Here is a 27645-nt window from a genome sequence, read left to right on the forward strand (position 1 = left end):
GCTGGAGATCACGCTGAGTTTTACATGTTTACGTGTTGAATTATGCCCCCCCCCCCCCCATTCAAACTGTACGTCTAAAGAGTTATGGCATCGTGGTTGTTTATGGAAGCTCATTTCTGCCACTTTGTTACAAAATATCCTCCAAGTCATCATAGGAAACGTTCTCTTACACTGACTAACTCATAAACAGTGACTTATTTTCAAAATAATTAGTTAGAGTCTTTAAATAAAGACCTAGTATTTCAATATAATAAGTAAGTGTGTTTAAATAAAGATTACGCTTTCAAAAATAATAACTGTATCTTAAAAAAAAATTACAGTATCTGAAAATGACTTACTAATATATATATACTAATTTTATATCTCAAAATAAAGACTTACATTTTAAAATAGTGACTTAAACTCAAAACAACGACTTAATATGCCAAAATGTGTTTCAAAAATAATTACACAATATATTTTTTATCTCATAATTTTGGATTACACTTTTTCAGTCAGGGGTGGAAATGGGCTTCCACAGTTATTAACTAGCAAAATCATTGAGATTTATTTATCTCATGTAGTTTTTCATAAAGAAGAAAGAATGACACTCAGAGTGCACATACCTGCACCAAGGCCTCTTATGAAGCCACATTTAAAATTTCACCAGATCCAGATTTTTATTTGGATCCACACCAAACTGCAAACACTCACAAATATCAGTCCCCTCATCAATCAGTTGTGTGTTTTTACGTAATCCTGCTAACAAAGAACAACTAATGAACGCAGACAAAAACATTACTTTCTTGTTGAAGGTACCAATAATCCAATATGTGATCAAAAGTTCTGTTTAACTTAATTTCCTTTTCTTCAGTTGCTGTGAAAACTTAATACAAATACCCCCCGTAATCCCATCAATAATCTAACCAGGCTATCACAGGCAGGAATCAGTCTTCTTTATATAAATAGTTTTCCTTTTATTTTACAGCATTGTTTAGCTTGCCCAAAACATAAACGGCCTATTTCATTCTAGAGTTGACAGTGTTAAGCAGGTGGCACCCTCGTATATTTTATACATTGGTCAAAATCAGTTAACAACTTACACTATAATAGACTTAAAAACATTTGGAAATACAATACAATTGCACTATGCACTGTATAGTCTTGTACTCTGAAATAATTTGCATTCTTATAGATAAAGAACTAAGAAACTTAACCTCAAGTAAACTACTTAGGTTCATAATGCAAGATTTAAGCAAAAAATTCGAAACATGTATAATGTCATAACAAGAAGCAGCTAATCATTGGATACTTTAACAACTGAATATTTTCAAGAGGATACAGTCGACTCAAGTTAAGCTAAAAAGTTACCCCAAAAACCAAACACACTGCTCCTGGACAGGTATCTGAGGACAGCTTCAAAATGTATAAACTTTTTTTTTCCGTTGACATTCTAAATATAGAAACATTTATCAGTATTACAAACATACCACCTGTGTGAAAAAACAAGAGATGGTTTTAACAGTATTACAAACTTTGAGAACTTGTACAAGTACTGTGTTTTTCCATTACAATGACACAGCAAACTCACTTTAATCACATCCCATGCTCAGAAAACTTGTTCTCAGGGTTACGATCGAGTGTAAACTGAATAAACAACATCGCCATCATCTACAATCACGCTAACCTGTATCAGCTACATCGTAGGAAAAAAAAGAGAAGAGAAATTCAAAAAGCAGGGATGTAGGTTGATAACATTGTTTTCTTTTCTCGATTGGCACATTGTATCCATGTCACAGAGCACACCTTGCAACACATTAATGTAATATCTAACCAGCTTACTTCACTTTTCAAGTTAAACTACCTCTTTGTGATATTTAAGCTGCGGCGAGGTCTGATGAGAGAAAACTCGATAATGAAAAACAAAGTCGGAGAGCAAACAGTTATCCGATGAAGCTGCGACCCCAACGCTCGTGAACATGAAATGCACTTCAGATACTGCAGTCCTTATAAAGCCAGTTTGCTCTCTGGTTGTGTCTTATGATGCACGTGTGCGCACATTTACTGTACACACAAGTAGGCCTTGCTTTACATATGTGGTTACAGACCAATTGATTGCACTGCCACCATGGAAACCACAGCTTTTTTACTATAATTCCCAGTGTTGCGTAAATCATACAGAGGTTTGGCTTGAGAGCTGATTAGTTTTGGCACTGTTCTCAGTTTAACGTTTCACAGAAAGGCTTTGTGCATGGACAGCCCTTCAGAAATGTAAGCACTCATGGATGATTCCTAGTGTTTTTGACTTGTAGTTTGGCTTAACCCCTAACTCAATAAAAAGCAGAGTAATAAATACTAGCAAGCAAATGACAGAGCAAAAAATATACGTTTTTGAAAGGTAAATCATGTTGCGTGTATCTTTATCTGTATGTGTGTGTGTGTGTGTGTGTGTGTGCATGTGTGTAAATTCCTGTCTGTGTGATGTATAATTGTGCTGACAGCCACTGTGTGAGTGCCTGTTTTGCTCTCACAGTGTTGAGGAGCTGTGTGCGAAGTCTGGGAGCATGTTTGAGGTGTAGACGGAGCTCGGGGGACTCCCGAGCATCGACTCAGTGACGGGGGAGCCGCTGACGGACTCCCCCGAACACACAGAGTCTCTGAACGGGGAGGGAGGAGATAGTGCAAGGGAATCCTCCAGAGTCGGCTTGTTGTGAGTTACATCCTCCCCGTACTCCTCCTCCCCCTTGGCATTATAAATATAGCTGTGTAAGAGGTCCAGGTCCTCGTCCTCGGGCCCCTGCTCGTCAAACGCCCCCACATGTGGGACCAGAGGAAGGTGAGAGGGTGTCAAGCTCAAAGGCTTGTTGGCGGGGGAGTGATCATTCAGCGCAGGGACATTGGAGCTGTGTGTGTCCACCACAGCCCCTTGCAAGCGGTCCGTGGTGCGGCTCGCCAAGTGAGGGGTCAAATAAGAAGCCGGCCTATCTAAATCAGACTCCAGCCTTTGCGTCTGTCCAGAGCAAGCCGGGTTCCAGAGGGGGCGCTGCAAGTCGCCATCGTCGTCCTCCTCTGCCAGGTTGTACAGAGGCTTAGCACCAGGTGGTTCTTGGGGGAGTTGCGGGTCTGTCCCGAGGTCGCGGGTGGAGGGCTTGCAACTGTGGGGGTCGGGGGTGTTAGTTAGGGGCCTGATGACCGCCATCTGATTCAAGCCGGCTTCCTGTTTCCTCACATGCACAGACAGTCTGTGCCACACATTCCCCCCCCTCGGAGGGTGTCTTGCACCTGATTCAGACCATGACACAGACTTGCCATTAGAACTATGAACGAGATAGAGACCCAAGTTACTATCACAGGAAGGCAGGTGTTGGAGACAAACAAAAAACCAACATAGCAGCAAAATGACACAGAAAGCAGCAGCATTTCAACATTTTAGATGCATGTCAAAATACTTTCTATCCACACGTCTTGACGCTAACAGCTTTGCTAAGGGGAAACATAGTGATTCATAATGTGCTGCAGACGGCATTATGATCCTCCAGTTGCTTCAGACATTTAGCTCGGGACAGAGCGAGGAGCCGGACACAGCTCAGCTCCTCCTGTCTTACAATTTGCTTCTATACTTAAAACATGCTTTTATTGCAGAATTTGTGTTGGTGTCTTGAGACGACAGAGTTCAGCACTGGCTCTGATTTGATTAGTCGGGGAGGTGGGGAAGGGAGGGGCTTTCATGCTGACAAAAGTTAAATGTGAGGTTAAGTCGGGATAAATAAGAAGCAACAGGGCGGCAGATCTCTTTCTCGGAGGGCTGCAGTGTCAGAAACGTCATCGCCAGCCAAGGAGGGACACAGAGGTAAGCGATACCTTTAATTCCTCACGTTACTGGCTGCAACTTTTCCTTTATTTCACTCAGCAAAATGAAGAATAATTAAATGCACTGCAAAAGCAGTGAAAAGGTGAGGAAGTAGAAAAGTAGGAAACGCATCTGTAAGACTTTTGGCTGAGCTGAGTGATATTCTTCCTGATCAATATATGATCATCTGGCCGGTGAGGGCTTTAAACGTCTCCCTTGGTTGCATATAATAATAACATGTGTCCTCAGACGACAGTGCAGCTCTCCCAGAAAGGAGCTGAATGACCTCCCATGCCGGAACATTTGCTAGCCTCGAGTTAGAAGATTAGAAAGGCTGCATAGCAAGGGTGAGAGACAACACGTCAACACTCTCATACTCCTGCCCCACTCCTTACTTTTAGACACCTGTCCTCGTGTCACTGCTGTGGAGCTCAAAGAAGTTATATGCAAGTCTTAAATCTAATTTAAAAGTAAATAAATCGGTAGAGATTTGTGGATCAATCACCGCTGACATGTTGGCATAGCCCATTGGCTTCAATTCAATGGCATCAGTTGAGTTTTCTGTTAATTTAGCTTGATTTCATTTTGAATATTTCATTCTCAGGGGGAGGGGGATGTGCCATATAAACTAGTGTTAACTCACTATCTAATCTAAAATCTCAGTTCTATTTAACCAGGGGTGCTGGTGAGTTAAAAGTGGACCACAGACAACATGTAACAGTCCAATTTCATGGAAAATCTATCAAGCACCTGCATAATACTTGTGGTGCAGCTCACTGCTACATTTGAGTGGTTAGGCATCTCATCATTTTTTCTATAGCCAGTCACCCCAGGAACCAACATATAATCAATAAGATAAACAACAAAGAGGGTCACTCACTTAGCGTTTCCAGTGCTGGGCTTCTTCCGCCGGAAAATGCTGAGGAAGTTGTTAGTTCCGCATTGAGCCGACTTGCCGTCCCCGACGTGCATTCGCACCACGTCAGACGTGGTGAAGGCGCTTCGGACGTTCCTCTCTGGTTTGGCGATGATAATGTACATCTTGGGGGTGAACATGCACCCGAGCGCCACTGTCACACTCAGGCTGACAGAGAAGGACGTGGTGATGATCTTGTAGTTGGAGCCGAAGTAGATGGGCACGAAGGCCAACCAGATGATGCAGGTAGTGTACATCGTAAAGGCGATGTATTTAGCCTCGTTGAAGTTGGCTGGCACGTTCCGCGTCTTGAAGGCATAGTAGGTGCAGCTCATGATAAGCAGGCCGTTGTAGCCCAGTGGCGCCACCATGCCTACGGTACTGGTGTTACAGATGAGGAAGACCTCACTTATGCTTGGGTACGACTTGACGGGCAGTGGAGGCTCCAGAATGATGAGTGTGATCTCCAGAGTTAGCTGCACACTGATGAGCATGAAGGCGATGACCACCTGGGCCCAGGCGCTCATGAAGCGAGGCTTTTTGGTGCAGATCTTTTTCTTGCTGCCGGCCAGAATGCGGGCGATGCGGTTTGTTTTGGTCACCAGGGCGGAGTAGCACATGGCGGATGAAAGACCCACCAGGAGCCGCTGCAAGTAGCAGGAGGCCACCGTAGGGTAGGCGATTAATGTGAATGGACAGATGTAGCCCAGGAAGATGCCTGCCAAGATGATATAGCAGAGTTCCCGACTAGAGGACTTAACCACAGGTGTATCACGGTACTGGATGAACACAAAGGTGACAAAGGAGGTGATTAGGATGCCAAAACAGGAGAAAGCCACAGCGACAATGGATTCCACATCGGACCAGTCGAGGTACCTCAGAGGCAGGGGCTGACAGCCTGGAGGGAGCAGAGGAAACGTCAGGTACATTTGCTGTCGGTGCTGCAGCACATCTTTTGTTAATGAAAGCTACATTAGAACAGAGAGAGACACAGATGTGCAGACAGTTGGTGGGAAAGAGGAGAGCGACACAGCTTCAGAGACACGAGGGGAGTCAGGCCTGCAGCAGAGATCAGGCCTCCAGGATGGAAACTAATTTGCATGTGACATCATACACATCCCACAGCTCCAGTTCTGTCAGATTTCGTCCTCATTTCGGTGTTACGCCAAATGTGGATGTGCAGACATGTAGTGTCAACTCTGTCATGATGCACTAGTTGCACACGTGTTATCCAAACATGCAGAGGAAGAAGTTTGTGGAGCTTAATGGGAGAAAACTGACATCCCTAGACTTCCCTGGCTTAGCGCTCCATAAATTACAGGCTGCCGCTAATAGCATTACAGTCACTGCCATCTCTGGGGAGGCTATGCTCGCAGAAACCCACTTCTGGCCTGCGCACTAACTCCCAATATGTCAAATCATGAGAAATCTTAAATTCTAAAATGCTCTTCGACTTAAGCTCTGGAGCTTTTAGCAGAAAATGTGAAACACACTAATATGAATTTTGAGGCGTTAACCAGTCATCAAACTGAACTAGGGCTCCCCCCAGAAAGTTGAAGCTTTATATCATTACTTGAAAACCTCTGAGTCACCCCAAGATTCTTCAAATTGAGTATTCTTTAAAAGATATAAATATATAATATTTTCTCAGTAAGTGTGCAGTTTGGTTCTGAGGACATCCGGGGGTGTAGAGTGAGGGCTTGTCACTTTCACGCGGGTCAATTGATTCAACTCCTTCACATCATGCTCTTTGCTTGGTGAATTCGACAGGTAGAGACACGGACCCCGGCCGAGTGTGATTGAGAAGGAGGCAGCTGCCCAGTCAAGCTTTAAGATGTTATAATCCTCTCCTTTCTGCTTCGGAGTGAATTCACACCTCACAGCAACCTAGAGGTCTCTGACTTCTTGTTGGATATCGACTGACATTGTCGCACATTTCCAAACCATCGTCAACGTCGTCAGCAGACATGAGGGATAGCTTAGCTTGTTGTACTGATGCACTATTTGACTGGAGCATCCCTGCAGAACCCCATTCAAAAATCTGGGAGTTTATTGTAATTTAAAGTAATTAAAAAATCCCTGCAGCCCTATTTGAAGCAGATTTACGCAAAAACCATATCCCATACCTCGATGGGATTTGATGCATATCGGCCTAGTTCTTTCTTTGTAATCCGTCTAAGTTACTAAAAACACTAGAACGCCAAGGTCAATGTTATACACCAGACATCAGGTGCAGACATAACCTCCTCAGTGAAGAAATGCTGCCCTAAATGAGCTTGTAAGTAAACATACGGACAGTGCGGCCTCTCTCTGTGAATAGCATAGCAGCTCTCTCTATTAGTAGTCTCCAGATTTGGACGTGCTTCCTCGACAAAATGCCAAAATGTCTCCCCAGGCCTCTCGTGGTAGTAATAGAATTCCACACCAGGGAATCGAGAGCTCCTTTCAACTCGATAAATCACTGTCGAAACAACCACTGGGTCACAACAAGGCAAAGAGCAGTGAAGAGCAATGTGAGCAGTGTCACTTTTGGGAGAGTGGCGCAGAGGTGTGTGTGGGGGGGGGGGGGGGGGGGCTAAAGGGAGCAGGGTCACAGGACCTGGATGATGAAAAGCATCAGCAAAAGGAGGTGTCAGGGTGTGAAGTACAAAGAGGCTGATGGGAGGGGGAGGGTTTCGGAGGGCGCAGAATAGAGTGTGAGCTGTTGACAGATATGAACGCCCTGGCAAGAGAGAGAGTGTGCACAGGGTAGCAAATACAAATACATCAAAATGGGTAAGATGGTAAGTCCATGTTGATTAAAGACGAGGAGCATGGATGAACATCGCACAGGAATTTGATTTGTTTTCTTTCCCCTACCTGCCAGTTCGTCATCGGGCCACCATCCCAGATCACATGCCTTGCAGGTGAACTCATCCTGGACGATTTCATTATCCTTGCATGTGGTGCAGATCCAGCAGCAGCTCACCTCGCCCTTCCTAATCACCTGCACGCAGAGAGGCGAGACATCAACAACCGGGGGTCACGGACATCTTAGTATCCAGTCGCCACACGGATTTAAAAAACAGCACATCACACCCTGAAGCAGCATAAATAAGTAATGAGCATCAAGGGGATATCAAAGATGGGGATTTGTTGGTGCAGGTTTTTTTTATTTTTTCTTCCTGAGAACCAGACGTACTGTTTATAAAACAAGGCCAGTTGCATTTACATTCAGCGCCCAGAGAAGCTGTTACCAGCACTGTGATATGTAAAGCAGGGTGATAAGTAGGGCAGGGAACAAAGCAGATAGAGGGGGAGCAGCCAGGAGAGAGGATGCACCCTCCCTCAGGGCGACTTACTATATAGACTGAAAACAATTGGCCCCAGATGAAGCAAATCAGGTCATTTCTACAAACTGGGCTTGATACCAGGTTTTGTTATTTACTGTTCGGAACCAGCCGTCTCCTCTGCCAGGTAGAATGAATGGCACTGGAATTGATTTGTGCAAACGTAGTGTGATGTAGCATAGATTGATTCAACTTGAAATCTCATAAGTGATTGTGAACACTACAAGGATTCATTGTTTCAATCCTCAATCATGTTTAATGAGACTGTTTACGATTTTTGTTTCTCCTTCATTAAGCTTTTCTGAATAATCTCTAACTGATGTTCATCATCATCATCACCTGCGTCGAAGCAGGGATCCAAAATGAAGGAGTAACATCCTGAAACTTCACTTCCTCTTCTAGATAAATGTTACGATTCTTTGCAGAAATGTGCTAGTAGTTAAATATCTGCTTATATTCAGTACCACTAGCACATTTATCCATAGAAATACCTAAACAACTATAGGTATTGGATTCCTATGATATCTTGACTTTCATTGTCCTCAGAGATTGAATCCTTATTACTTTGATGCCCCCGCTAACTTTTCCTTTATTTCCAGCTCCAGAATCTCCTGAAACCAATCACGAGACAGGCTGGCATTTTGACTTGAATAAACAACCATGAATAGTTTTGAACAATTTCTCCAGAGTCACCACTGATTCTCCACTGTTAATGACTTATGGATTTTGCCGACTTCAGGTTTCTCCAGAGTAAATGAGCTCTGGCACGGTTGATTTAACGCCGGACAATTTGCTGTGAGAAGGATATGAATTCGTACTTTGATCTGTCCTCTGGAGCACGGCTCGCTGCACACGGAGCGGACCATGTCGCTGCTGTTTATCCACAGCATGCTGTCGTCGATGTTCAAGATGCCCTCGTGCCAGGAGCCCACGTTTAGGTAGTCGTAGCGCTCGTCGCCCACATTCTGCAGATTCATGATGTCGTACCTGGGGGGACACAGGGAGAGAGACAGAGGACCATTAAGAGCGTAGATTAGTTTATTAAGTGAGAAAATAAAGAAGAAGTCGGTATATGAGACAAGGTAAGAGAGCGACTTAAAAGGAGGAAGAGGGAGATACAGAAGATGGGGGGGGGGGGTGGTTGTGGGAGTGACAGGTAATTTAATGATAACAATTCCACAGCTGAGCTAACCTATTTTTCCCTTATCCAGAGTCACTTAAACAGCTTACAGCCGTGTGAGTGGGACATCAAGAGCTGCGTACTGAACCAGGATGTGCTCCACCTGACCTCTAGTCGACGGATGAATGACATGGCCGTGTTTTCACACTGTCTAATGCTGTCTGTCGAACTGAAGAGAGATGAAAGTGGCTGCCACGGCCGACAATCCACTTAATCTGATCCAGTCCAAAATAATTAAATCCTTTTGGACTGGAGTGTGTGTACGTGCACGTGTGCTAATGATTGGGAGCGCGTGAGAGGAGAGAAATTCACAGATAAAGACAAAGCAATTCCCCCTATATTTTACTACTTTGTTAACACCTCCCTCATCCTCTTACCTTCCTGGGGTGTCTCCATTTTCATCAAAATAAATGTCCTCTCCTGAGACTCCTTTGAAGGACGTCTTTAAGAGGTAGTCCAGCAACTTGCTGCCGTCGATGGGGTCCATGGCCTCACAGAGCCCGGGCTGTCCCGGGCACAGCTCCATGTGCATGTCGTGGAGTCCATGAGCCATGGCGTAGATGGCGTTGATGACAAAGCCCATCTTACTATCCTGAACATAGTTTTCCTGCAGGCTTTCATTTCCTGTTGGGGAGGAAAAGAAGAAGTGGCTTGTTACTGTGGGAATGAAGAAAGGAAATTAATGTTCTCCATAATGCATAGTGGAAATTGAACCAGACGTGGTGAAGCTATTGCAAAACAGGGCCTTCTGCTGCAACATATAATAATAGCATTCAGGGAAATCAGAATAAGATGTTCAAACCTCACAGGGAATCAGATGTGGAGAACAACCATTGTGTGGGACTGTACCTCACCGTCATCTAAAGGCACTGTCCCACGGTCAAACCTCAGTGTTCAGTAAAACCTTTGATTTTGCATCTTTGCATGAAAATACTTCCCAATGTTTAAAAATGGATTCTGTTTGCGGTAGACAGTGCGTTTAAAATACAGATTTTTCCGTCTGTGACATGAACATGCATTTACAATCCTGAAAAAAGGTTTTCAGGATTGCTAGCTGCTTGGGTGAACAGTGTGTGCTCGGTGCCATTCCTTGGTGAAGTTCCTCAACGTGTCAATCTCATTATTCCTCGTACAGTGTGGACAAGCTCAGAGTTTGACTGATGCGCCCGAAACCATCCGTTTGAATAAATCACAGTTTTAAGACATTACAGGGACGTAAAGCATGAGTCAAACTCTCCCTGTTCTTGAGGAGTCGAGTGCAGGTGCCGTTCCGATCATCACTATAGCAGTGGCCATGAAAATGCACTTACCACCTTGAAGGTCTATGGAGTAAAAGCGGTACAAGTGTGATGCAAAGGAAATAGAAACACAACCATGACTGTTCTGCTCTGATGACGAAATGTCACCACACCTGCAAATTGATTTTTGATGAATCGTCTGATTATAAGCATGCTGAGCAAAGAATTCTGATGTGATCCTGATTGCAGTGCTTATTTGATGATCTGCTTTTGATTGGATTTTGCTGTGATTCATTTTGAATTGAGATTTAAATGCTGCAGAACAAGTCGAGAACTCAATTTACCGTGAACACCTTATTTTGAGAGCAGAGGGGGAGAAAATATTCAGGTAGGAAAACAGACAAAGAAAAAAATATACCGTTTTTGTTATTATTCTGTTTTTTGTGCTCTGGTTAGATTTAGCCTCGGGCATCATCCTCAATTTTCTCATTTACAGCTAAATGAGAGAATTGAAGATGATGCCAGAGAGCAGCACAAACAGTTGGCCTAATCATCACAAAAATAATTAAAAATCATCAAACATATCAGTTCTGTGTTGTCACCCACCGGAGCAGACTTTCTTGTAGTTCTTGTTCTCCTGTGGGTGACCCGGCAGGCGGCACTGGAAGCGGTACTGCCAGAACTCAGAGAACCAGGGGTTCCTGGTGTTGGTGTCCAGCCGCAGCTTCAGGTAGTAGTCGTCGAAGGTCTTGACCACCTCCGATTGCAGCTTCATGGTGATTCCTCCCTCTGCCTCGTGCTCGAAACCCTCCACAACCTCGTAGCGGTCCGCCCATCCATCACTGCAGGGGCGAGAGAAGAGGCCATAACGAATAATGAGGTGGAAGCCATAATGTAACAATTGCAGCGGGGAACAGTAAGAGACGCTAAAAACGATTTGAGTGACACTTAAACATTGTCGCGTGTGAGGAGCTGCCACACAGCAATGACACTCAATGTCATGAATCCTTTATTTTGTATTATTGTTTACCGGGAAAAAACCATTTAACTGCTGATTGACTTGGACAAGCACATTAGACTGTTCAGAGCTCTTCAGGTAATTTCATTTCATGCAATGTAAATAGACGCAGCTTCACTTTAAAGGGCAGATTCCCTATTTCATTCACGACATGAGGTGTTTAACACTTGTAAGAGTGAATCTTCACCAAATCGATAAACTGAACTGCCGATGCTCATCGTCAACAACTGACTGTGCAGCTTTCAGCCATGGAGCTAGTCAGTGGTTACACTGTCGTCGGCTCAGCACCTAGGTCCTGTTTATTCCTAGTTTGTTAAAAGTCCGAAAAAGACCCACAGACATGAACATGAGGATATGATAATAGTCACCTAAGATATTAGGCTTGCAGCAGAAGAAAGTTAGATTTTATACATACACACACACAAACACATATCCACATGTACAGTCTCTGCACATGCACCAAAGACCGCATATAAGACTTCAGCTTCCACTCTTGTACAGTGTTAAATTAGCACGGCAGCACTGGTTGGAGGCTTATCTCGAGTCCACTGCAGCGATACTCAATTTCAACAATAGTGCCTCCGCCGTAATGGCAGGCTTTACACAATCCCTTCAGCTTTGCTTGTTTGTTTTGCTTGAGTCACCTTATGTGCAAGAATTTCTACCCTACCAAGTTAATTCGGACAGGCCGCTGCCCAGTGGGCTCGGAGAGAAATGGCAAACACCAGTGAAGGGGACGGTGGAAAACAAATTAACAGATAACCGGCGCTGCCCCGAGCTCGGCTCTCTCTCTAAATTGCAGCCGGTGAGGTTCTCCTCTCTGCTCCCTGTGTCTCTCTCCGACTTTAATATGGGCCGAGGGCTACTGCCTTGAAATACCTGCACTATTGACAGCTACGTAGCAATTAGGCGCTGTGTGACTCACCATGGAATCAATTACCTGGCACACATGGGATGTTCTGGGTGATGGACAAGGGCGTGTGTGCGTTGGTGTGCATGCGTGTGCGCAGGTCAAAGTCTCTGACCTTTATATCAACAATTATCGCGAGTCAAGAAATAGGAGACATTCATACAAATTTGTGAGAATGCGAGATGGGCACTATAAAACCAGAGGGATTGGGTAGTATAGACAGACTCAAGCCGGAAGCCCTATAGAGTCCTATATACAGTATAGGCATCAGGAGACAGACAGAGTGGAAATAACCTGAAAATAGCTTCCAACTGACCCTGACATCCGTCTCTCCGACAGACACTGGTAATCAATCACACATCTACAGGAACGAGGCCTCTGGAGTTAAAAATAAAATACACAGCAATCACCGACCAGTGTCAAAGACCAGAATAAGATAACAGTTCATAACAGAATGTGGCTGTTTTATCATTTTCTTACATTGAAAAATTCCATGAAAACACCATGACCACTTTAGCAATCGGCTCTCAACTGCTGAGTCGACACTGAAACTGTGAATCTTTAAAGTTTATGGTGTGAAGATTTATTTTGAGGCTTAACTTGATGTATTGTTAAGCAGTTAAAAGGGGTTTTAATTTAAATAATTTTGAAAAATTTGCTGGAAAAAATAAATAATCCGTACATACTCGTATTGTGTGCAACAAAAACTGTTAAAAGAATAAGAGCAGTGCTTAGTTGTGAGAAGACTAAATGAAAGCAGCATGGTCCCCTAAGATCATAACACAACACAACACCACAAACTGTGGAACTTATTCCTCGGGTAGAGACCTCAGAGACCTCAGCCTCTTCTGTCTTTAAGGGTCTTGCTGTACATCTCTAAAGACCAATTTTGCTGAGTCATCCTGTTCACCATCCTAATTGAGTTAAGAGTCAGAAACACGTGAATTCAATTTGCACTAGTCACATTTTGCTAATTGATTCCAAGTGAATACCGCCTCTGTCCCATCTCTCTCTCTCTCTCTCTCTCTCTCTCTCTCTCTCTCTGTATACTCTACAGAGAGACACAACAATACATGCATCGACTCATACTTGTGTGTGTGTACTTGCACTTGTATCTTTGTGAGGATCATTTTGAGCTTCAAACTTACAGAGTGAGGACATTTTGGCCTCACAAGGGCTGTTTGAGGGGTAAGCCTTGCTTTTAGGGTTAGGTGAAGAGTTAGGTGTTGGTTATAGATAGGGAAAGGGTTAGGCATTTCATCTCAATAGTTGAGGTTACATTAAGGGGCCGGGGAATTAAGGGGCCAATGACCAATGACTGTCCTCATTTAGGTATAAGTAGAACAATGCCTTGGGGGTTAGATGTAAATTGTGGTTAGATCTCAAGGTCAAGGGTTGGGGATAAGGTTTTGGTGAGGCTGTCTGCAATGAATTGTCGTCCTCCCAAGGATAGCTGTGTGTTTGTGTGTGTTCCCAGTTTTTCTTGTACCTTCCCTTTCAGGGTAAACACATTTAATGAGGTCTATTCAACCCAATTCAGCTCTTAACATGTTTGTTTTTATAGAATAGTGCGGATTGTTTTTTTAGATTAAAAAAAAAAAGTGAAGGACTGAGAGAGGGAGCGGGTAGAAGGGCTGCTCAGCGCTCTACATGAATAATGCACGATGCATCGACTCCACAGTGGAGTTTGAGATGAAGTCAAATGACATTCTCTTTTCTCGCTCTCCTCCCGTGTGTCTGGCAGGACTCCAAACAGCTCATCAAGACTCTGGGACCACCAGAGGGACACCTAATGGGACGAAATCTGATTTAATGTCACCTCAATGTTCCGCGGCTTCACGCTGCATGGCGGAAGTTCTATTATTACAAACACTGAGTCAGATATACTGAAGGAGCACCTGTTTAAGCAGATTAAGGAGTCAATGCTCTCGGAGTATGTTATTAGTTTTGTTGCACTTAAGGCACACAAGGCAGGTAGGGGTGTGTTTATAGAGAAGCACACAGCTGAGATGATTACAGCTGAAAAGACCCAGCATAATAATTTGAGCCTTTTATTATTTACAGTACCTTAGGTCAATATTGCATGGCATTTCTCAGTTGGCACACAAGATCAAGCTGCAGCCACTTCAAGCAGAGGCTCTCTACTGGACCTCTACTGGTGCGTTTAGGTCCCAGGGAAACTTTTCATGATCAAAACCAACAACACACTTTCAACCGACGCAGATTGTTCTTAAGACCTAAGAACCATCGCTGTGAGATATGGTAGGATCAAACTGTGTGATACCTTTTAAAATATTTTAAAAGATGTTGAATTCAGTCCTAATTTTAACATTAGCCAGTAAAGTCATAAGAATTGTGAACGTCCATCCACACATTGAGTTACAGTGCGATTTAGTGAACTTTAGGAACCAAACAAGTTAAATGTTGTTTCTCTTTTTTCTTGAAAACTGTCTAATCTTTGACAGTTTAAACTAAAAAACTCAACTTTAAAAAACATTTTATGACACTGGTTCAGTCCCTACTGACCTCTGCAAATACAATCAGCAGCCCACGCTTCCTCTGAAGTCATTTGAGTTAAGTTTATAACATAATTGATAGAGTAGTGTACAACAGTGAGTAGACGAGAGCTCCCGCGACTCTCCCGGATGATCTACTTCCAGTTTGATAGCACATTTGTATATTTATGAAGCCATAAATTAATTGGCAGGGCAGAAATTTAATCACATGCGCTGTTTCCCCTGGAGGTTGAATGGGTTACTTTTAAAAAGAGAAAAGGGAGGATAGGGCAGACAAAGAGTTTCCTAATTGTTCTGTAGAGTGAGTGGAAAAACTTCAAAACCGTCTTGTCATTCACTAACCACTGAGATAAGAACTGGCCTAGTGCACCTACTAATTCCAGAAACGTCAGTCTGCTTACAGTAAAGTGCCATGTGGTGCAATTTGGGCACAAGGATATATTCGATATGAATACAAATTGAATTAACAGGTGCCCAGTGCTCTGTAGCGGTCAGTGGGGGATGTTTACTCCTACGTATGAACGACAGCCATGTAACAGGTTATCACATAGAATCACTTCCTGTTTGGCAGTTTGTTTTCAAATCAAAAGCACCCTTTTGTTTTAGTTGCAGCTTTCCTTTATATTGAGCTGAACTGCAGACGTTTTAATTGGGAAAGTTGTGAACTTGAGTTTGAGGATTGTGTCGCTTTGCTCATCATATCTCGGAAATAGCCAACATGCAATGTATAAAAACAAATAACAGCAGTTAGGGACGAATTATTCAAATTTAAATATAAACCACACATTCGAACGAAGCTAATTTCATGAAAAGATTTGACTTGAAATCTTCACTGCAGATAAACCAGGTGAGATGAATGTTAAGTTTTCTAACTTCACTCTGCACCATAGACTCATTATATAAAAGAGTTAACCAGCACACAAACAATAAAAAAGTATAACTCACTTACTAATGACATAGAATAGTGGTAATAGCATTATGGGTAATTCAGCTATACTGAATTACCCATCATTTATTTTTGGTAAATTAGGCGTTTTTTGGCGGTGGCTTGATAGCGTAATGGCGGCCCCAGCAGCAGGACTCTCTTGAGGTGACAAAGACGGCCCTGGGTGACCGGGGAGCCTTTAAAAGCCCATCCAGGCTGCTTTTACTTATTCATCATGCCCCAGTTTGGGAGATCAGTCCTCTCCACGCTGACAGTGAACACTGCTGAGAGAAAATCCTTTTTGCGTTTTACTACCGAGGGACGTCGATTCACTTCTAAACCCCATGACAGAGCCTATGCATTGAATATCAGCTGTAGCAGTGACTGATGGATGACAAGATCTTACTATCAGTAGGTCAGTTTAATGTTTAACCGTATTGTGAGGCTGAAGACACGGCTACTGAAGGAGTCCTACATTTGTTCCATTTTGGAGTTTGGGTTTGGTTTGGTGTACAATAATAACAAAATACAAAAATATCCATTCCTCAGTTGATGAAGGTTTAAGAAACACTGATGTTCTTTCCACAAGCACCGGCTGTCGGCAATATAGTCGAGTACTTGTTGATGTCCAGCGTTTAAAATTATTAAGGCTTGCTGTGGCCTTTAATTCTAATTCTGTTTGAATTATTGGCCAAATTTTACTGTTTGCACGAGAGAATCATCGTGTTTTAAGATATGGTATGTACAGTTGTTCGTAAAAATGTCCAAAAACAATGAGACGAATATTATATATTTAATGAATTCTGTATTCACATTGTCTGAAATGTTTTGAACAATGTTCCTACCGAGAGAAATCCCCACTTTCATGGAAGTTCACTTTCACTGGCTCTGCTATAATTTCTGGTGCCAACGACATATGACGGAGGAAAACACCGCTAGCCGATTAGCTGTTTACCTCCCACTGTTTCTATTGGTTATTCATGATTATTCATTGCCGTTTGCTGTAACATTACGGGACAGGAAAACAGTGACGAAGACCACTTAACTCCCATAATCCTACACTGCTACACGACATCATCAACCCAGGTCTCTTGTAATTGTTTGGATCCAGAGACAGGTTACATGCTGTATGTTTAAGCGTCAGCAGGTGTTATAAAGAGTAAACACCAATCTGAAGCTGCTGGTGAGAGACCGACGGCGCCTGTCAAAGAGACGCACGTCCAATAAGCGCCTTAAACATTTGCAGAGATGTTTGATTGAAACGCTCTTAAAAGGCCGCCTGAGCGGAAGAGTGCGTGCGAGAGAAGCGTTTAATAAGCGTCTCAGGGCCTTTGATAAACGTCGATCCAAATGCCACTGCCATCTTAAAGACCGAGTTAATTGCCGTGCAAGAGAATGGCTGCATTTTAGCACTATACAGTATTCCATCACGGAAGATCCTGACTAATTTTACCGTGCGTCTCCATTCACTCTCTCTCTTTGTGTGAAGGTATAACATCCACGGGCTTTGGTTCAACGTTCGCTGTCTGTGCGATGGAGAGCGTTTCAGCGTCTGTGAATCCCGATGTGACAGCTATGTCCAGATGCAGAGCCAGCGTGCTATTTTTGATCCCTCCAATGTCATTCAGCCATCCCCTCAGCACCAGGGAACACGAGGCATCAATTGAAAAACGCGGTGATGTCCTTGACAATGTGTGGCTGCTTTCAATTAACATCGGAGGCGTGTTATAAATATTCAGATGCGGCTCATTGTGCTCCCTTGCTCAGTGGCACACAAACAGATGCAATCGCCGATTTCCTGACTCAGTTGAATCTAGTTCCCCGGCGCACCCGCATGTGTGCACGAGCAGAGGAGGCAGGGCTCCGTTACTGAGTGGGCGTCGGCGAGCGTGTCCTTATCTCATAATTACGATCTTCGTTACTGTTGTTTGCCGGGAGGAATTTCTCAGATGTCAGCCATATTTTTCTGAGAAGGGACTATTGTACTGAATGACAGATCCGCAGTGAGACGATCACACCGACTCTGTCATGAGCCCAAAAACACACAATCTCCATGGAGACTGTGGCACAAGCACAGAACAGTCACACAAGCCCCTTTTTTTTCGAGCAAATCCCGCCTGGCGAACTCAAATTATCCCGAGTTCGATTCCTGCGTGACTCGCCCCAGTGAACTCTGGCTAAACCTCCACACATCGGAGGGTCACGCCGTCAAAATCATGTGGGCCGGAGAGAAGAAGGTTTTTAACTTAAACTCTCTTCTGCTTTTTTTTACTGTCTCAGCCTGCTCCTCTGCAATCCACCCTTTCCCTCTCACTCCCTGAGTCCTCACGTTCATAACTAATGCATCAGTCGCTACTGGAAGATGAAGTAGATAGAGATGCGTGTGGAAAGTGAGCCGGACTAGAGTGTCTTTAACACGCTGTGGATTGAGTGTACCATGCTGCACACATTTCAAGATAATATTGGAAATGGAGAAAAAAAAGAGGATTAGATTGGAGGATCTGGAAAAAACTCAGAGAATCCCCTCTCCTTGACAAAGAGTTGAAACTGTCACTTTGTCAAATGAGAAATCATGAAACCTGACTATATTCTTTAAACATTAGAATCAGGAATGATTGATATTACATTGTCCTGTATGTCGCCCACAGTTCTGGATGAAAACCATTGATTTTGCTGTCTTTGCCTGAGCTGCTGCCAGAGATAAGGTCTCTTTTTTGCCCATGCCCCCGCTATTTGGCAAAATTATTCGCGAGGGGAAGAAGAAGAAGTCAATCGGCAGAACTCCACATCCTCCTCGCTCTCCTTGCTGAGATGGGGAGGAGATTAAAGCTTTGCAGATGACAGGAAAAAGGCAGCTAAATGTGTCGTGCCACAACTCCCTCTCTCTTTCTCTCGCTCAAAACATTTCATTTATTCAAGCTCCGAGCAAAACCTGACCCCCCCCCCCCCCTCCCCCTTGTTGCAGTGAGTTGAATAGGACTGCCAAATGCAGAAATGCATGTGACACACACAATATGGGTTCACAGCTTTCCTTACACCTCAGCGCAGCCTCGGAAGACACTGGCGTAACCTGCTAATGACTGTTGCCAGGGCATAACAGAGGCAGAACATCCGCGTTCCCGTCCCAGTGTCCATTTTGTCGGGAATCGAACATGAGAAACCAGAATGTGGAGTGTTTAAAATGGGACCCCGACCAAGACTGCGAGCGTAAGACAGGCACAGAAATGGGTGTTGCGTGTGGAAAGGCAGCTTATGCAAATGCTGTTTAGTAATAACAGCGTTGGAGCGGCATTAGAGGGGGAGAGAAAACCAGTGCTGCTAATTGCAAGAGAGCAAGCGGGCGGGCAAATGGGTAGGTGGGTTTCCTCCATGCTGCCATTCAGAATCTAGGACTGAACCTAAAGAGAAAGCAATGAGAGAGCACTTATTATTATTATTATTCATGGATTTGTTGTATATTTATTTTACCTGATGATTGTTTTGTGTGTTCTATGTGTGTATACAAATATCTGTATAAATATTATTTTTAATGGATGTATATACATGGATGTATATATAATTCAACTGTATTTTACTTTGTCTTAATTATTGTTATATTTTTATCATAGTTTTGTGATTATTTGCTTTCATATGTTCAGTACTCTGTGTTGCATTCTATGTTTGAATTGTGCTATACAAATTAAGTGTATTATTCGTTTTATTATGATACTAGTAATCTAGTAATCATATATGATCATATAATATATTAGGTCATGTAACTTGCCTTGCTAACACTGGCTCGGTCTAACAGATTGATGTTAGCTTATGTATCTGACTCTGGCTTATTAACTGTGGTTTTTTTCTGTTGATTAATGAGCAATGTCCCTATCAAATAAACAAATAAATAAAAATACGGAATCATGTTTCCGGTCAAAAGTCAAATATCGTCCATATTTTCTGGTCTTCACCAACTCCTGAGGGAATTATCTGGCCCTTCAGCTCGAAAAGCTGTTCAGCTGTGCTCACCAGTTAGTGGCTAACTTTGTATGTCTGTAGTTTGGTTCTGTAAACTGCCGTCTGCTGAAGCTGGAGATGAGATTGATGCAGGGAGGTCGAACCAAAACACAAGTCTGGGGCTGTGAAAACAAATGTTAAAATCCTCCTCAGGGCAAAGAGGAACGTGAAAGTCAAGTGATAATTCTCCCTGGGTTTGTAACTGCACATTACACACAGTTATTTTATACACTGAAAGTATTAAAATGATGCTTAGTTCAGCGATAAGTCCACCCTAATCCATGCCAGCACTCAAAAATCGACTGTTATCCATCTGCTGTCAATTTATTATTACTGACTCTTCTAATCTGCTCAAACAATCAGTTCCATCCTTATACACAAAGTTTGAATCGTCAGAATGTGTTTCTAATCCAAGAGAAATCACTTTGAAATCTTCTTGACTGGAGTGACGCGGATGATCTTTCTTGGGGCTGCGAGTCTAAATCACTACGTGCACGGAGTGAACGATGTCTCTTTATGTGCGTGTGTGCGCAGTTACAGAGTAATGGAGGCAACTGATTGGTCAAATCATGACTGACATCAGAGCGGGAGCGAGAGACGAGAGCCCTTCTGACTGACAATAGCGGGGCAGAGTGGAGGTGCAGTGTTGGAGTGATGCAGAGCTGAGTCTGCAGGTCAGGGACGAAGTGGGTCGAGCCCGCTGCCACACCTGGTCCTCGTCTGAAGAGCTGGTTGGCTGAAAAAACGCCACACTCAAAACTCTCTGCACGTCTACTCCCAGTTTACGTGGCCAACATTGTTTCGTGGTCCTGCTGTGGTTTTTTTGTGACGAGATGAAAACAACCACAACACTGCCTGGTCCTGATCATCCACTATCCCTTCTGTGGTTTTGTCTGTTTGTGCAGAGTGTAATGACAAGAGGAGGTAAAAAGGAGCAATGCATGAGGAAGTGTAAAGCACAATCCAATAACTGCCTTAAAGGCTGAGTACAACGATTTTAACACCAATATTCAAAAGATCTCAAACATTCCTGGTCGACTTTGATGTAGACTTTGATGTGCTGCCGTGTATATTGTTACACTGATTGGCCTGAAGAGTTTGCTGTAAGTGGGAGTTAAAGGAGACATTTTATACTTTGTAAGTTTTTTTTTCCTCCAGTATTTTATTTTGTTTTTTTGTGAATGTAAAATATCTGTAAATTTGAAAAGCACTGAAGCTCCTGAAACACCTTGACAGTAGTCTGGCCGATAAGTCCAGGGAACTATGATGTCAAAAGACATGACTGTGCCCCACATTTGCATAGGGCACACCTAGTGGCTGGTTTGGCACGTCCCTTTAAAGCCAAGTGAAGCAAGAGTGGAGGCCGACATTTCCCTACACACGCTGGAGGCAGTAGACCAATCACAACAGAGTATGACTGCTGACCAATCAGAGCAGACTGACCTTTATCAGGAGGGGGCCCTTAAAGGGGAGAGCGTGGCCTAGGGGATAGAGCGGGTGTTCTGCAACAAGAAGGTTGCCGGTTCAAATCCCAATCTTTCCCATCTGCATGCCTAAGTGTCCTTGGCAAGATACTGAACCCCTAAATGGCCCCTCATAAATGTTGAGTGTACTAAAAATGTAAGTCAAAAGCGTCAGCTAAATGACATGTAATGTAATGTTAAAGAGACAGGGGCTTAAACAGAGTGTTTCAGACAGAGGCTGAAAAGAGGAGCTGCAGCAATGGACAATCTGAGCATGTAAACCTTTACAAGTAATAAACCAAATTGAATGAATATAAAGTGCCTCCTTTGAAAAGCTATGAATGTTTACCAGTGTTGTAGTAGACTCATACAAGATCTCCTCAGACATTTGGCTTGAACTTTAGCCTCTTCCTCTTTGCTACATTGACAGTTTGGATATAACTACATTTCTTTCAGTGTGTTCTTCTTGTTCTGTCGTTTTGTTTCATTCACTCTTTGCATGTCTTTGTGTATTTGACCTCCTCTTCCAACTCTCTGTAGCTCTCCGTGCACACACAAACACTTCATGAAAGGGGTATTTTGTTAGAGGTGAAAGCATAAAGGAAGAGAACAAGCCCCTGCCAGCTTCATTCACTTGTTCAGTACACACCAGGAAACACACACATGGCTTTGGTCCAGACGTCCTCTGTCATTTTCACACTCTTTCCCTCCATCTTCTCCATTTCTCTTTGTCTCTCTCTCTCTCTCTGTCTCTCTATCTTTTTGACCCAGAAGCCTTTCCTCCGCCCATGGAGACTTTCACAAAAGCTAAAAAAAGGCCCCACTTTTCCGTCCCATCCTATAGTGGGAAGAGGAAAGTAGAGATATGGGACAGTAACTCTACAGTGTCATTATAATGGATAATTTAAAAGGCATGTGATGCATCTGCTCCCTGCCAACAACTTAAGTGTGCACTGAATACAACACATGCAGCATAAACAGAGGCTGGTAAGAGCTGCACTTGTCTTCCTACAACAGGGAAATATTTTAGGAAGGAGGAGAGACTTCTTCAAAGATAATGGCAACGACAAGGAAACCAATGTCTTCATGCCAGACAGCAGAGAGTCGTTCATTTGACCAGAGAGTGTGCGGATGGTTTTCAATAGGTCAATTCATGAAAATTTATTGAGAAAAAAAATTGGTTTGTGAAATGCAAAACCAACATTGTTATTTCGAAACTAACGACAGTTTAAATTAAATGGTAACTTTGGAATTTTTGAGGTTTCATTTGATGGGAATAGATGGATGGATCAAAAAGCATTTTCCTGATAGTACATTTTGTTACATTTTTGAGCAAAGGTTTGTCGAACAGTAATGAAGTGTGTATTTGTTGGGGACTATTTTCTTGTGTGAATTAATTAACAGCTGATGCACTTGTGCGTATTAACAGATGGAAGATGTTTACCAGCTATTGTGATCTATTGTTGCCGGTATGTGAAATGTCGTAAAATCTTTATGAATTTCGTCAAAGGAAAAACCACATGTGAACTGCAGTGAGCATTCTCTTTACATTGTAATAAAGTCTCCAGTTTGTACGTGGTAGGCCAGGTTCTGTGAGCACATGCAGCAGTGATGGAGGTTACTATCCTGTATTTTGTCTCTTAGGTTCTTCCTGTTGAAGAATGTTGGGAGATTTTTAGAGCTGCACTCCTGCAGCATTCAGCAAATCTCCATTGAATACTGCTTAGCTGGGCTACATGCCCCCTGTCATCCTTAGCCGTCTTATTAATGCGCCCCTCATGTAACATACAGCTGACAACTGCTCCACAACAGACTGGTGCCAAAGACCTCGTCCCGCTCTGAAATGGTGGAGGAGGGATATTGCATGAATGAACTAAAAGTAAGCATCGGGGTCTCTGGGGCTTTTTACTGACAACTGTGAACATTCCTCCCAGGCGGTTTTGTACGGTGCAATGTTGCACAGTGCAAGTGTGTGAGACAACTCGACTTGCCCTTTTCTAATGACTGAGATTACCACTACAGTCAGTCACTGTCACTCAAGCATTGACAAACAGAGGAAGAGATGGAGATGAAGTGAATATCCAAAGAGGAGGAGAAATCACCAAAGCAAATCGTGTTGACCCTTGCTCTTCTGGTAAACACACTTATTGATAAGGAATAAATGCTATTGTCTTAAGGAGGAGGCACAAACAGGGCGAGAGACAAACTCAAGGTGCTGTTCCCTTCTCCAGTTTTGCGTCTGTGACAGAAATACCAATTATTCATTGCTGGAGAACATTTCTATTCAGTGCTATCGGTATGTGGTCTAATTCTTCTCGGTTGCCCTGGTGACACGCACATCAGGAAGACAAGGCGTCATCCTGCAGCCTTCCAGCCTGTTAACCGATTTCTTGCCTTCCAGCGAGTTGCTCTCAACTGTGAATTAAAAGGTTAAAAAAAAAACGAATAAAACAAACATACCTGCCAATGAGGAGGAACTCCCCAAACACCCCCAGTCGCCTCATGGCCATCAGGAGGCCTCGGACAGTCATGCCCTCGCAGAAACACACCACCACGCGAGCTTTGGGCAGACGCTCCCGCAGCTTCCTCAAAAGGCGATCAAAGTGCTTCTCCCCTGCGTTACTGTAGATCTTGTCCGAGTGGGCGATGCATAAGCCTTCCAGAGAGGCCAGCTCCTTGAAGGCCTCCATGCCGCTCTCCCCATAGTTCCCTGCAGGTAACGAAGGAGACAGACTCCTATTATTGAGTAATGAGAATTAGGCTGGAAAAAGAAAACATGGTGTCCTTGCTGGAATTAAACAAAAAAAAAAACGCTTTCTTTGTGTAATGAATTTTTCACTCTCTGGTAATCCCATTTCATAAATGAGCCTTTTTGGATATGGATAATGCCCTGGCTGTGATCATTTCACTAATTCTGACATGAATCCGCGCTGTGTAAGTCTCTGATTGTGAGTGACACAATCAATGACTCTGAAAAACAGCAAAAATGACATACCATCTTACATGCCTAAACACAGTGACATCATTAAACAGCATGGGTAATTGCTTTTCAACCATACGTGTCTATCCATTTCACTGAGTTTGTTCAGTGCGTCAAGCCCCTGAGTGAGCTGCAGCCCTGATCCTCTGATAATGAGTGTCAGAGAGTTTCCTGATTGCAATCAAAGCCGAAGGGGGGGGGGGGGGGGGCAGATAGAGAAGATCACTATCCTTGTTTAACCATCCCAATCAAGAGCCCACACAAAATCCGTCCGAGTCTAAATCTTCCATTTCCATGTGGACGGGCTGGATTGTTGATAAAGCCCACGGCTCTTTAGCATGACAGCTGGATTACACGGACAATCCAATCACTGATGCTTGCTTGAACATGTGTCTCTCTGCACGTGTGCGTTTGAAAGTGCATGTAGCAATAAGGAAAATTAATAGAACCTATTCAGCAAAATCTTTGTTCCGCAGTTGTCTTGATGAGGGTTCCTTGGAGAGCCTCCATACTGCATTCCTCTTTATATGGGCGATGAGGAGCAAACTCACCGTGCGGGCATGACTTCATACAGCGAGGGAGACACTGCAGTTACTCTGGCCCACAATGGGCCCATGAGTCTGTTTTCCAACAGGCCTTTGATGATATTTTTATTCGCCTCATTTGGTTCTCTCACTGTAGTAAATGGAAATGATGATATCCAATTATTTCCCTTTTTCCATCTCCACCGTCAGACAGGTGGGCAGTGGGTGCATTAGCTGACGGGCCATTTTACAATGACCAGTGAAAGCCTGCTTTTGGAGTGTTTTCCCGTCAGACTGATGATGATCAGAACAGGTAATTTATGCAATTTCACAGCCCTAGCTGTTGCTACGGGCAACAAGCTGCATTTATAACTTGTCTTATGTGGAGTGGGGGGGGAGAACTCGTGAGCTCAAGCAAGTCGTGACCACTATTTACAGAGATAGAGCAAAACAAACGAGTGGATTTGAATACGACTTCTTAAAGGTCAGGGTAAGGTCTGCATCAGGAGACATTTTAATAGGAAGGCTCTGATATTCAAATTTACTCTGTCTCCAAACTTCTCGACTGTTTATAAAAAAACATATTCAGTTAGAGATTTTACATTAACAGAAGGTCTTTGTGTGAAAGGAGTTAAATCTCATAAGTGTGAACTTTGAACGATGCCTTTTTCGGATGATGTCCTACTTTCACTGCTCACCCCGCAGCCTGAGTAAGTGACGTTGCTTGCAATCAAATTCATCCGTCCCCAGGCTGGTCTTTCATTACTCTTAAATTATGACTTCAGTCCCACAGGATCCTCCTGTAGGTGTGCTGAAGGTCAGACAGCTGACGCCACCTAGTTAAGCCTCTGGGTACTACAGCTCCCTTACTCCCTCTCTTCATCTCCGTGATAACAACCTGTGTCGCAGCCCCTTTCCAGCACCTGACAAAAATAGGACTTCCCAAAGATGTTTTACACTCCCTGTGTGTCCGCAGCTCCAGGGGGATCCAGGGTAATGTCAGTCATCGTTTCTCTGCACATCAGCGACTGAGACTTTAATGAAAAGCCATAGACATAATTGACAGTAATTAGTCTGTCTACCCAACTCGTATCTCCACCGAAACTGTTGTGCTGCTCAGCCGAACAAAAAGGTTCTCAAAAATAGAAAGTGTTCCTTGTGTTGTTAGCCACAACATCCAAGAAACTCCTGCTTTGGTTCCACAAACCAAAACATATAAGTGCAGAGGAAGAGAAAAGAAAGTAAGTAGCAATGCATTTCGAAAATAAATAAAACAAAAGTAACACCATATCAACACTCTGCTTAGGGTCCATACCCCAGTGCTAGTTATTTAATCCATGCTCACACAGCTCTGTCATGGGATGGGATGTGTGGGAAACTGTGTCAACAAAGGAATATCCATGCAAAATACCTCAACTCCAGACAACTGCATAAAAATCCCAAATATGTATGTAGAATATGTACTCAAGTATGGAAATATATGGACACAACAAAGGCCTGAGAGTGAAAGAAATGGACAGAGACGAGGAGATGTACGTTATAATGGGATTGAACAAAAGGAGCTGTGTAGAAGGCCTTCGTACAAAAGACACCCTGTCAATTCTTATATCAAATAAATATTGACCCAGTGGTTTCTAACAGGCTGATATCATCCCAGCTTTCAAATACAAATAAATTTTGACGCAAGGGAAGGGTTATTGTATTAATATTATAGTCAATGTGCTCTGTGTCTATATCGATAAGAGAAAGCATTTCAGTGATACCATAATACCACTACAAACTCACTGCATCAAACAAAAGTCTTAACACACAACATGGCTGTTAATCAGACTAATCATGGTGGCTTTGATGGAGGTCAGTGATGGAGTCTCACCCTCAGTATGCACCGCAGACACATAGGTCCAGTTGTACCGCTTGACAATGTCCAGCATGGCCCGGGCCTGCAGGACGTCCGAGGGCACGACCCTCAGGAAGTACTTGAACAGCGTCTTGTCACTCAGGTCGATGCTGGTGGCAGAGTAGGCGATCTGCGGGATGTTGAAGAGCTGCAGCAGGTTCTGCACCTGAATAGCCACAGAGCTGGATCCAGGTCCGATCACCCCTGCGATGGGCTTCTTGGTGGGCGGAGGCTGGTTAGACGGGGTACCATCAATGCACCACTTGGACCCGTCCTTGTCGTCCCGGATTGAGATGAGGGAGTCCCGGATGAACTCGATGCTCTGCTCCAGGGCCACGGAGGAGTGCCAGCAGGAGTCCCGGATCTCACAGCCCAGGCTGATGTTGGGGAGCAAGTTGGGGTCGGTGTTGATCCGGTCCAGCGTGTGGAACATGGCTTCCACCCTCTGGATGCCGTACTGCTCGCGGACGTCCCCGCACTTGCGGTCGGCCACCCTCTCCGCGGACGGCTGATGGTGCACGGAGAAGAGCGCACCGATGATCACGTCCCCGTCCATGCGGGCCACGGAGCGGGACACGGCGCGGGGGACCGCCGAGCGCTCATAGATGCTGCTGCAGTGGCAGAGCACGAGGAAAAACGTGGGGAGGCAGAGGAGAGCGAGAAGACCCATCTTTACGCGTGCCATGTTGTGCCACATCGCGTGTGCCGTGCCAAGTGTGCGGGCATACTATCCGCTGTCTGTCAGTACATCCACGTTTATCCCAGCGACCACGATCCGCGCGCACGACACCTGGAGCATATCCGCGTGCACCTGCAGAGGAAAGGAGATACACTGCTGTGAGGGAGGAGGACAGATGTGCTGAGCGTTTAGTTGACTATAAGCACGCATGCTCCTTTCTATCGACGCCCTGCTTTACATTCCTGCAG

General features: G+C 43.9%; 1 protein-coding gene across 2 annotated transcripts; it reads right to left on the minus strand.

Moving 5' to 3' along the window:
- Positions 1–687: 687 nt before the first annotated feature.
- On the minus strand, positions 688–27526 carry grm1a (glutamate receptor, metabotropic 1a). 2 transcript variants are annotated; one of them, XM_062411646.1, is made up of 8 exons: positions 26695–27526; positions 23778–24027; positions 11099–11334; positions 9632–9878; positions 8893–9061; positions 7605–7731; positions 4710–5643; positions 688–3296 (listed from the first exon to the last, which is right to left on the minus strand). In XM_062411646.1, the coding sequence occupies exons 1-8, from the start codon at positions 27413–27415 to the stop codon at positions 2507–2509; spliced, it is 3474 nt and encodes a 1157-aa protein (XP_062267630.1). In that variant the 5' UTR covers positions 27416–27526; the 3' UTR covers positions 688–2506. The 2 variants fall into 2 exon arrangements, with proteins under 2 accessions (XP_062267630.1, XP_062267631.1); XM_062411647.1 differs by having other exon boundaries at positions 3017–3261.
- Positions 27527–27645: the final 119 nt, after the last annotated feature.

The sequence above is a fragment of the Platichthys flesus genome, chromosome 18 (assembly GCF_949316205.1).
Source record: "Platichthys flesus chromosome 18, fPlaFle2.1, whole genome shotgun sequence".
NCBI lineage: Eukaryota > Metazoa > Chordata > Actinopteri > Pleuronectiformes > Pleuronectidae > Platichthys > Platichthys flesus.

Bases quoted from the DNA above. Each gene is read 5' to 3' on its own strand.
- grm1a (XM_062411646.1), bottom strand. From the start codon at position 27,415: ATGTGGCACAACATGGCACGCGTAAAGATGGGTCTTCTCGCTCTCCTC. The intron at 9,879-11,098 runs GTGGGTGACAAC...CCTCCCCAACAG, and splicing joins CTACAAGAAAGTCTGCTCCG to GAAATGAAAGCCTGCAGGAA. The intron at 7,732-8,892 runs GTACGAATTCAT...CTCTGCGTGCAG, and splicing joins GCTCCAGAGGACAGATCAAA to GTGATTAGGAAGGGCGAGGT.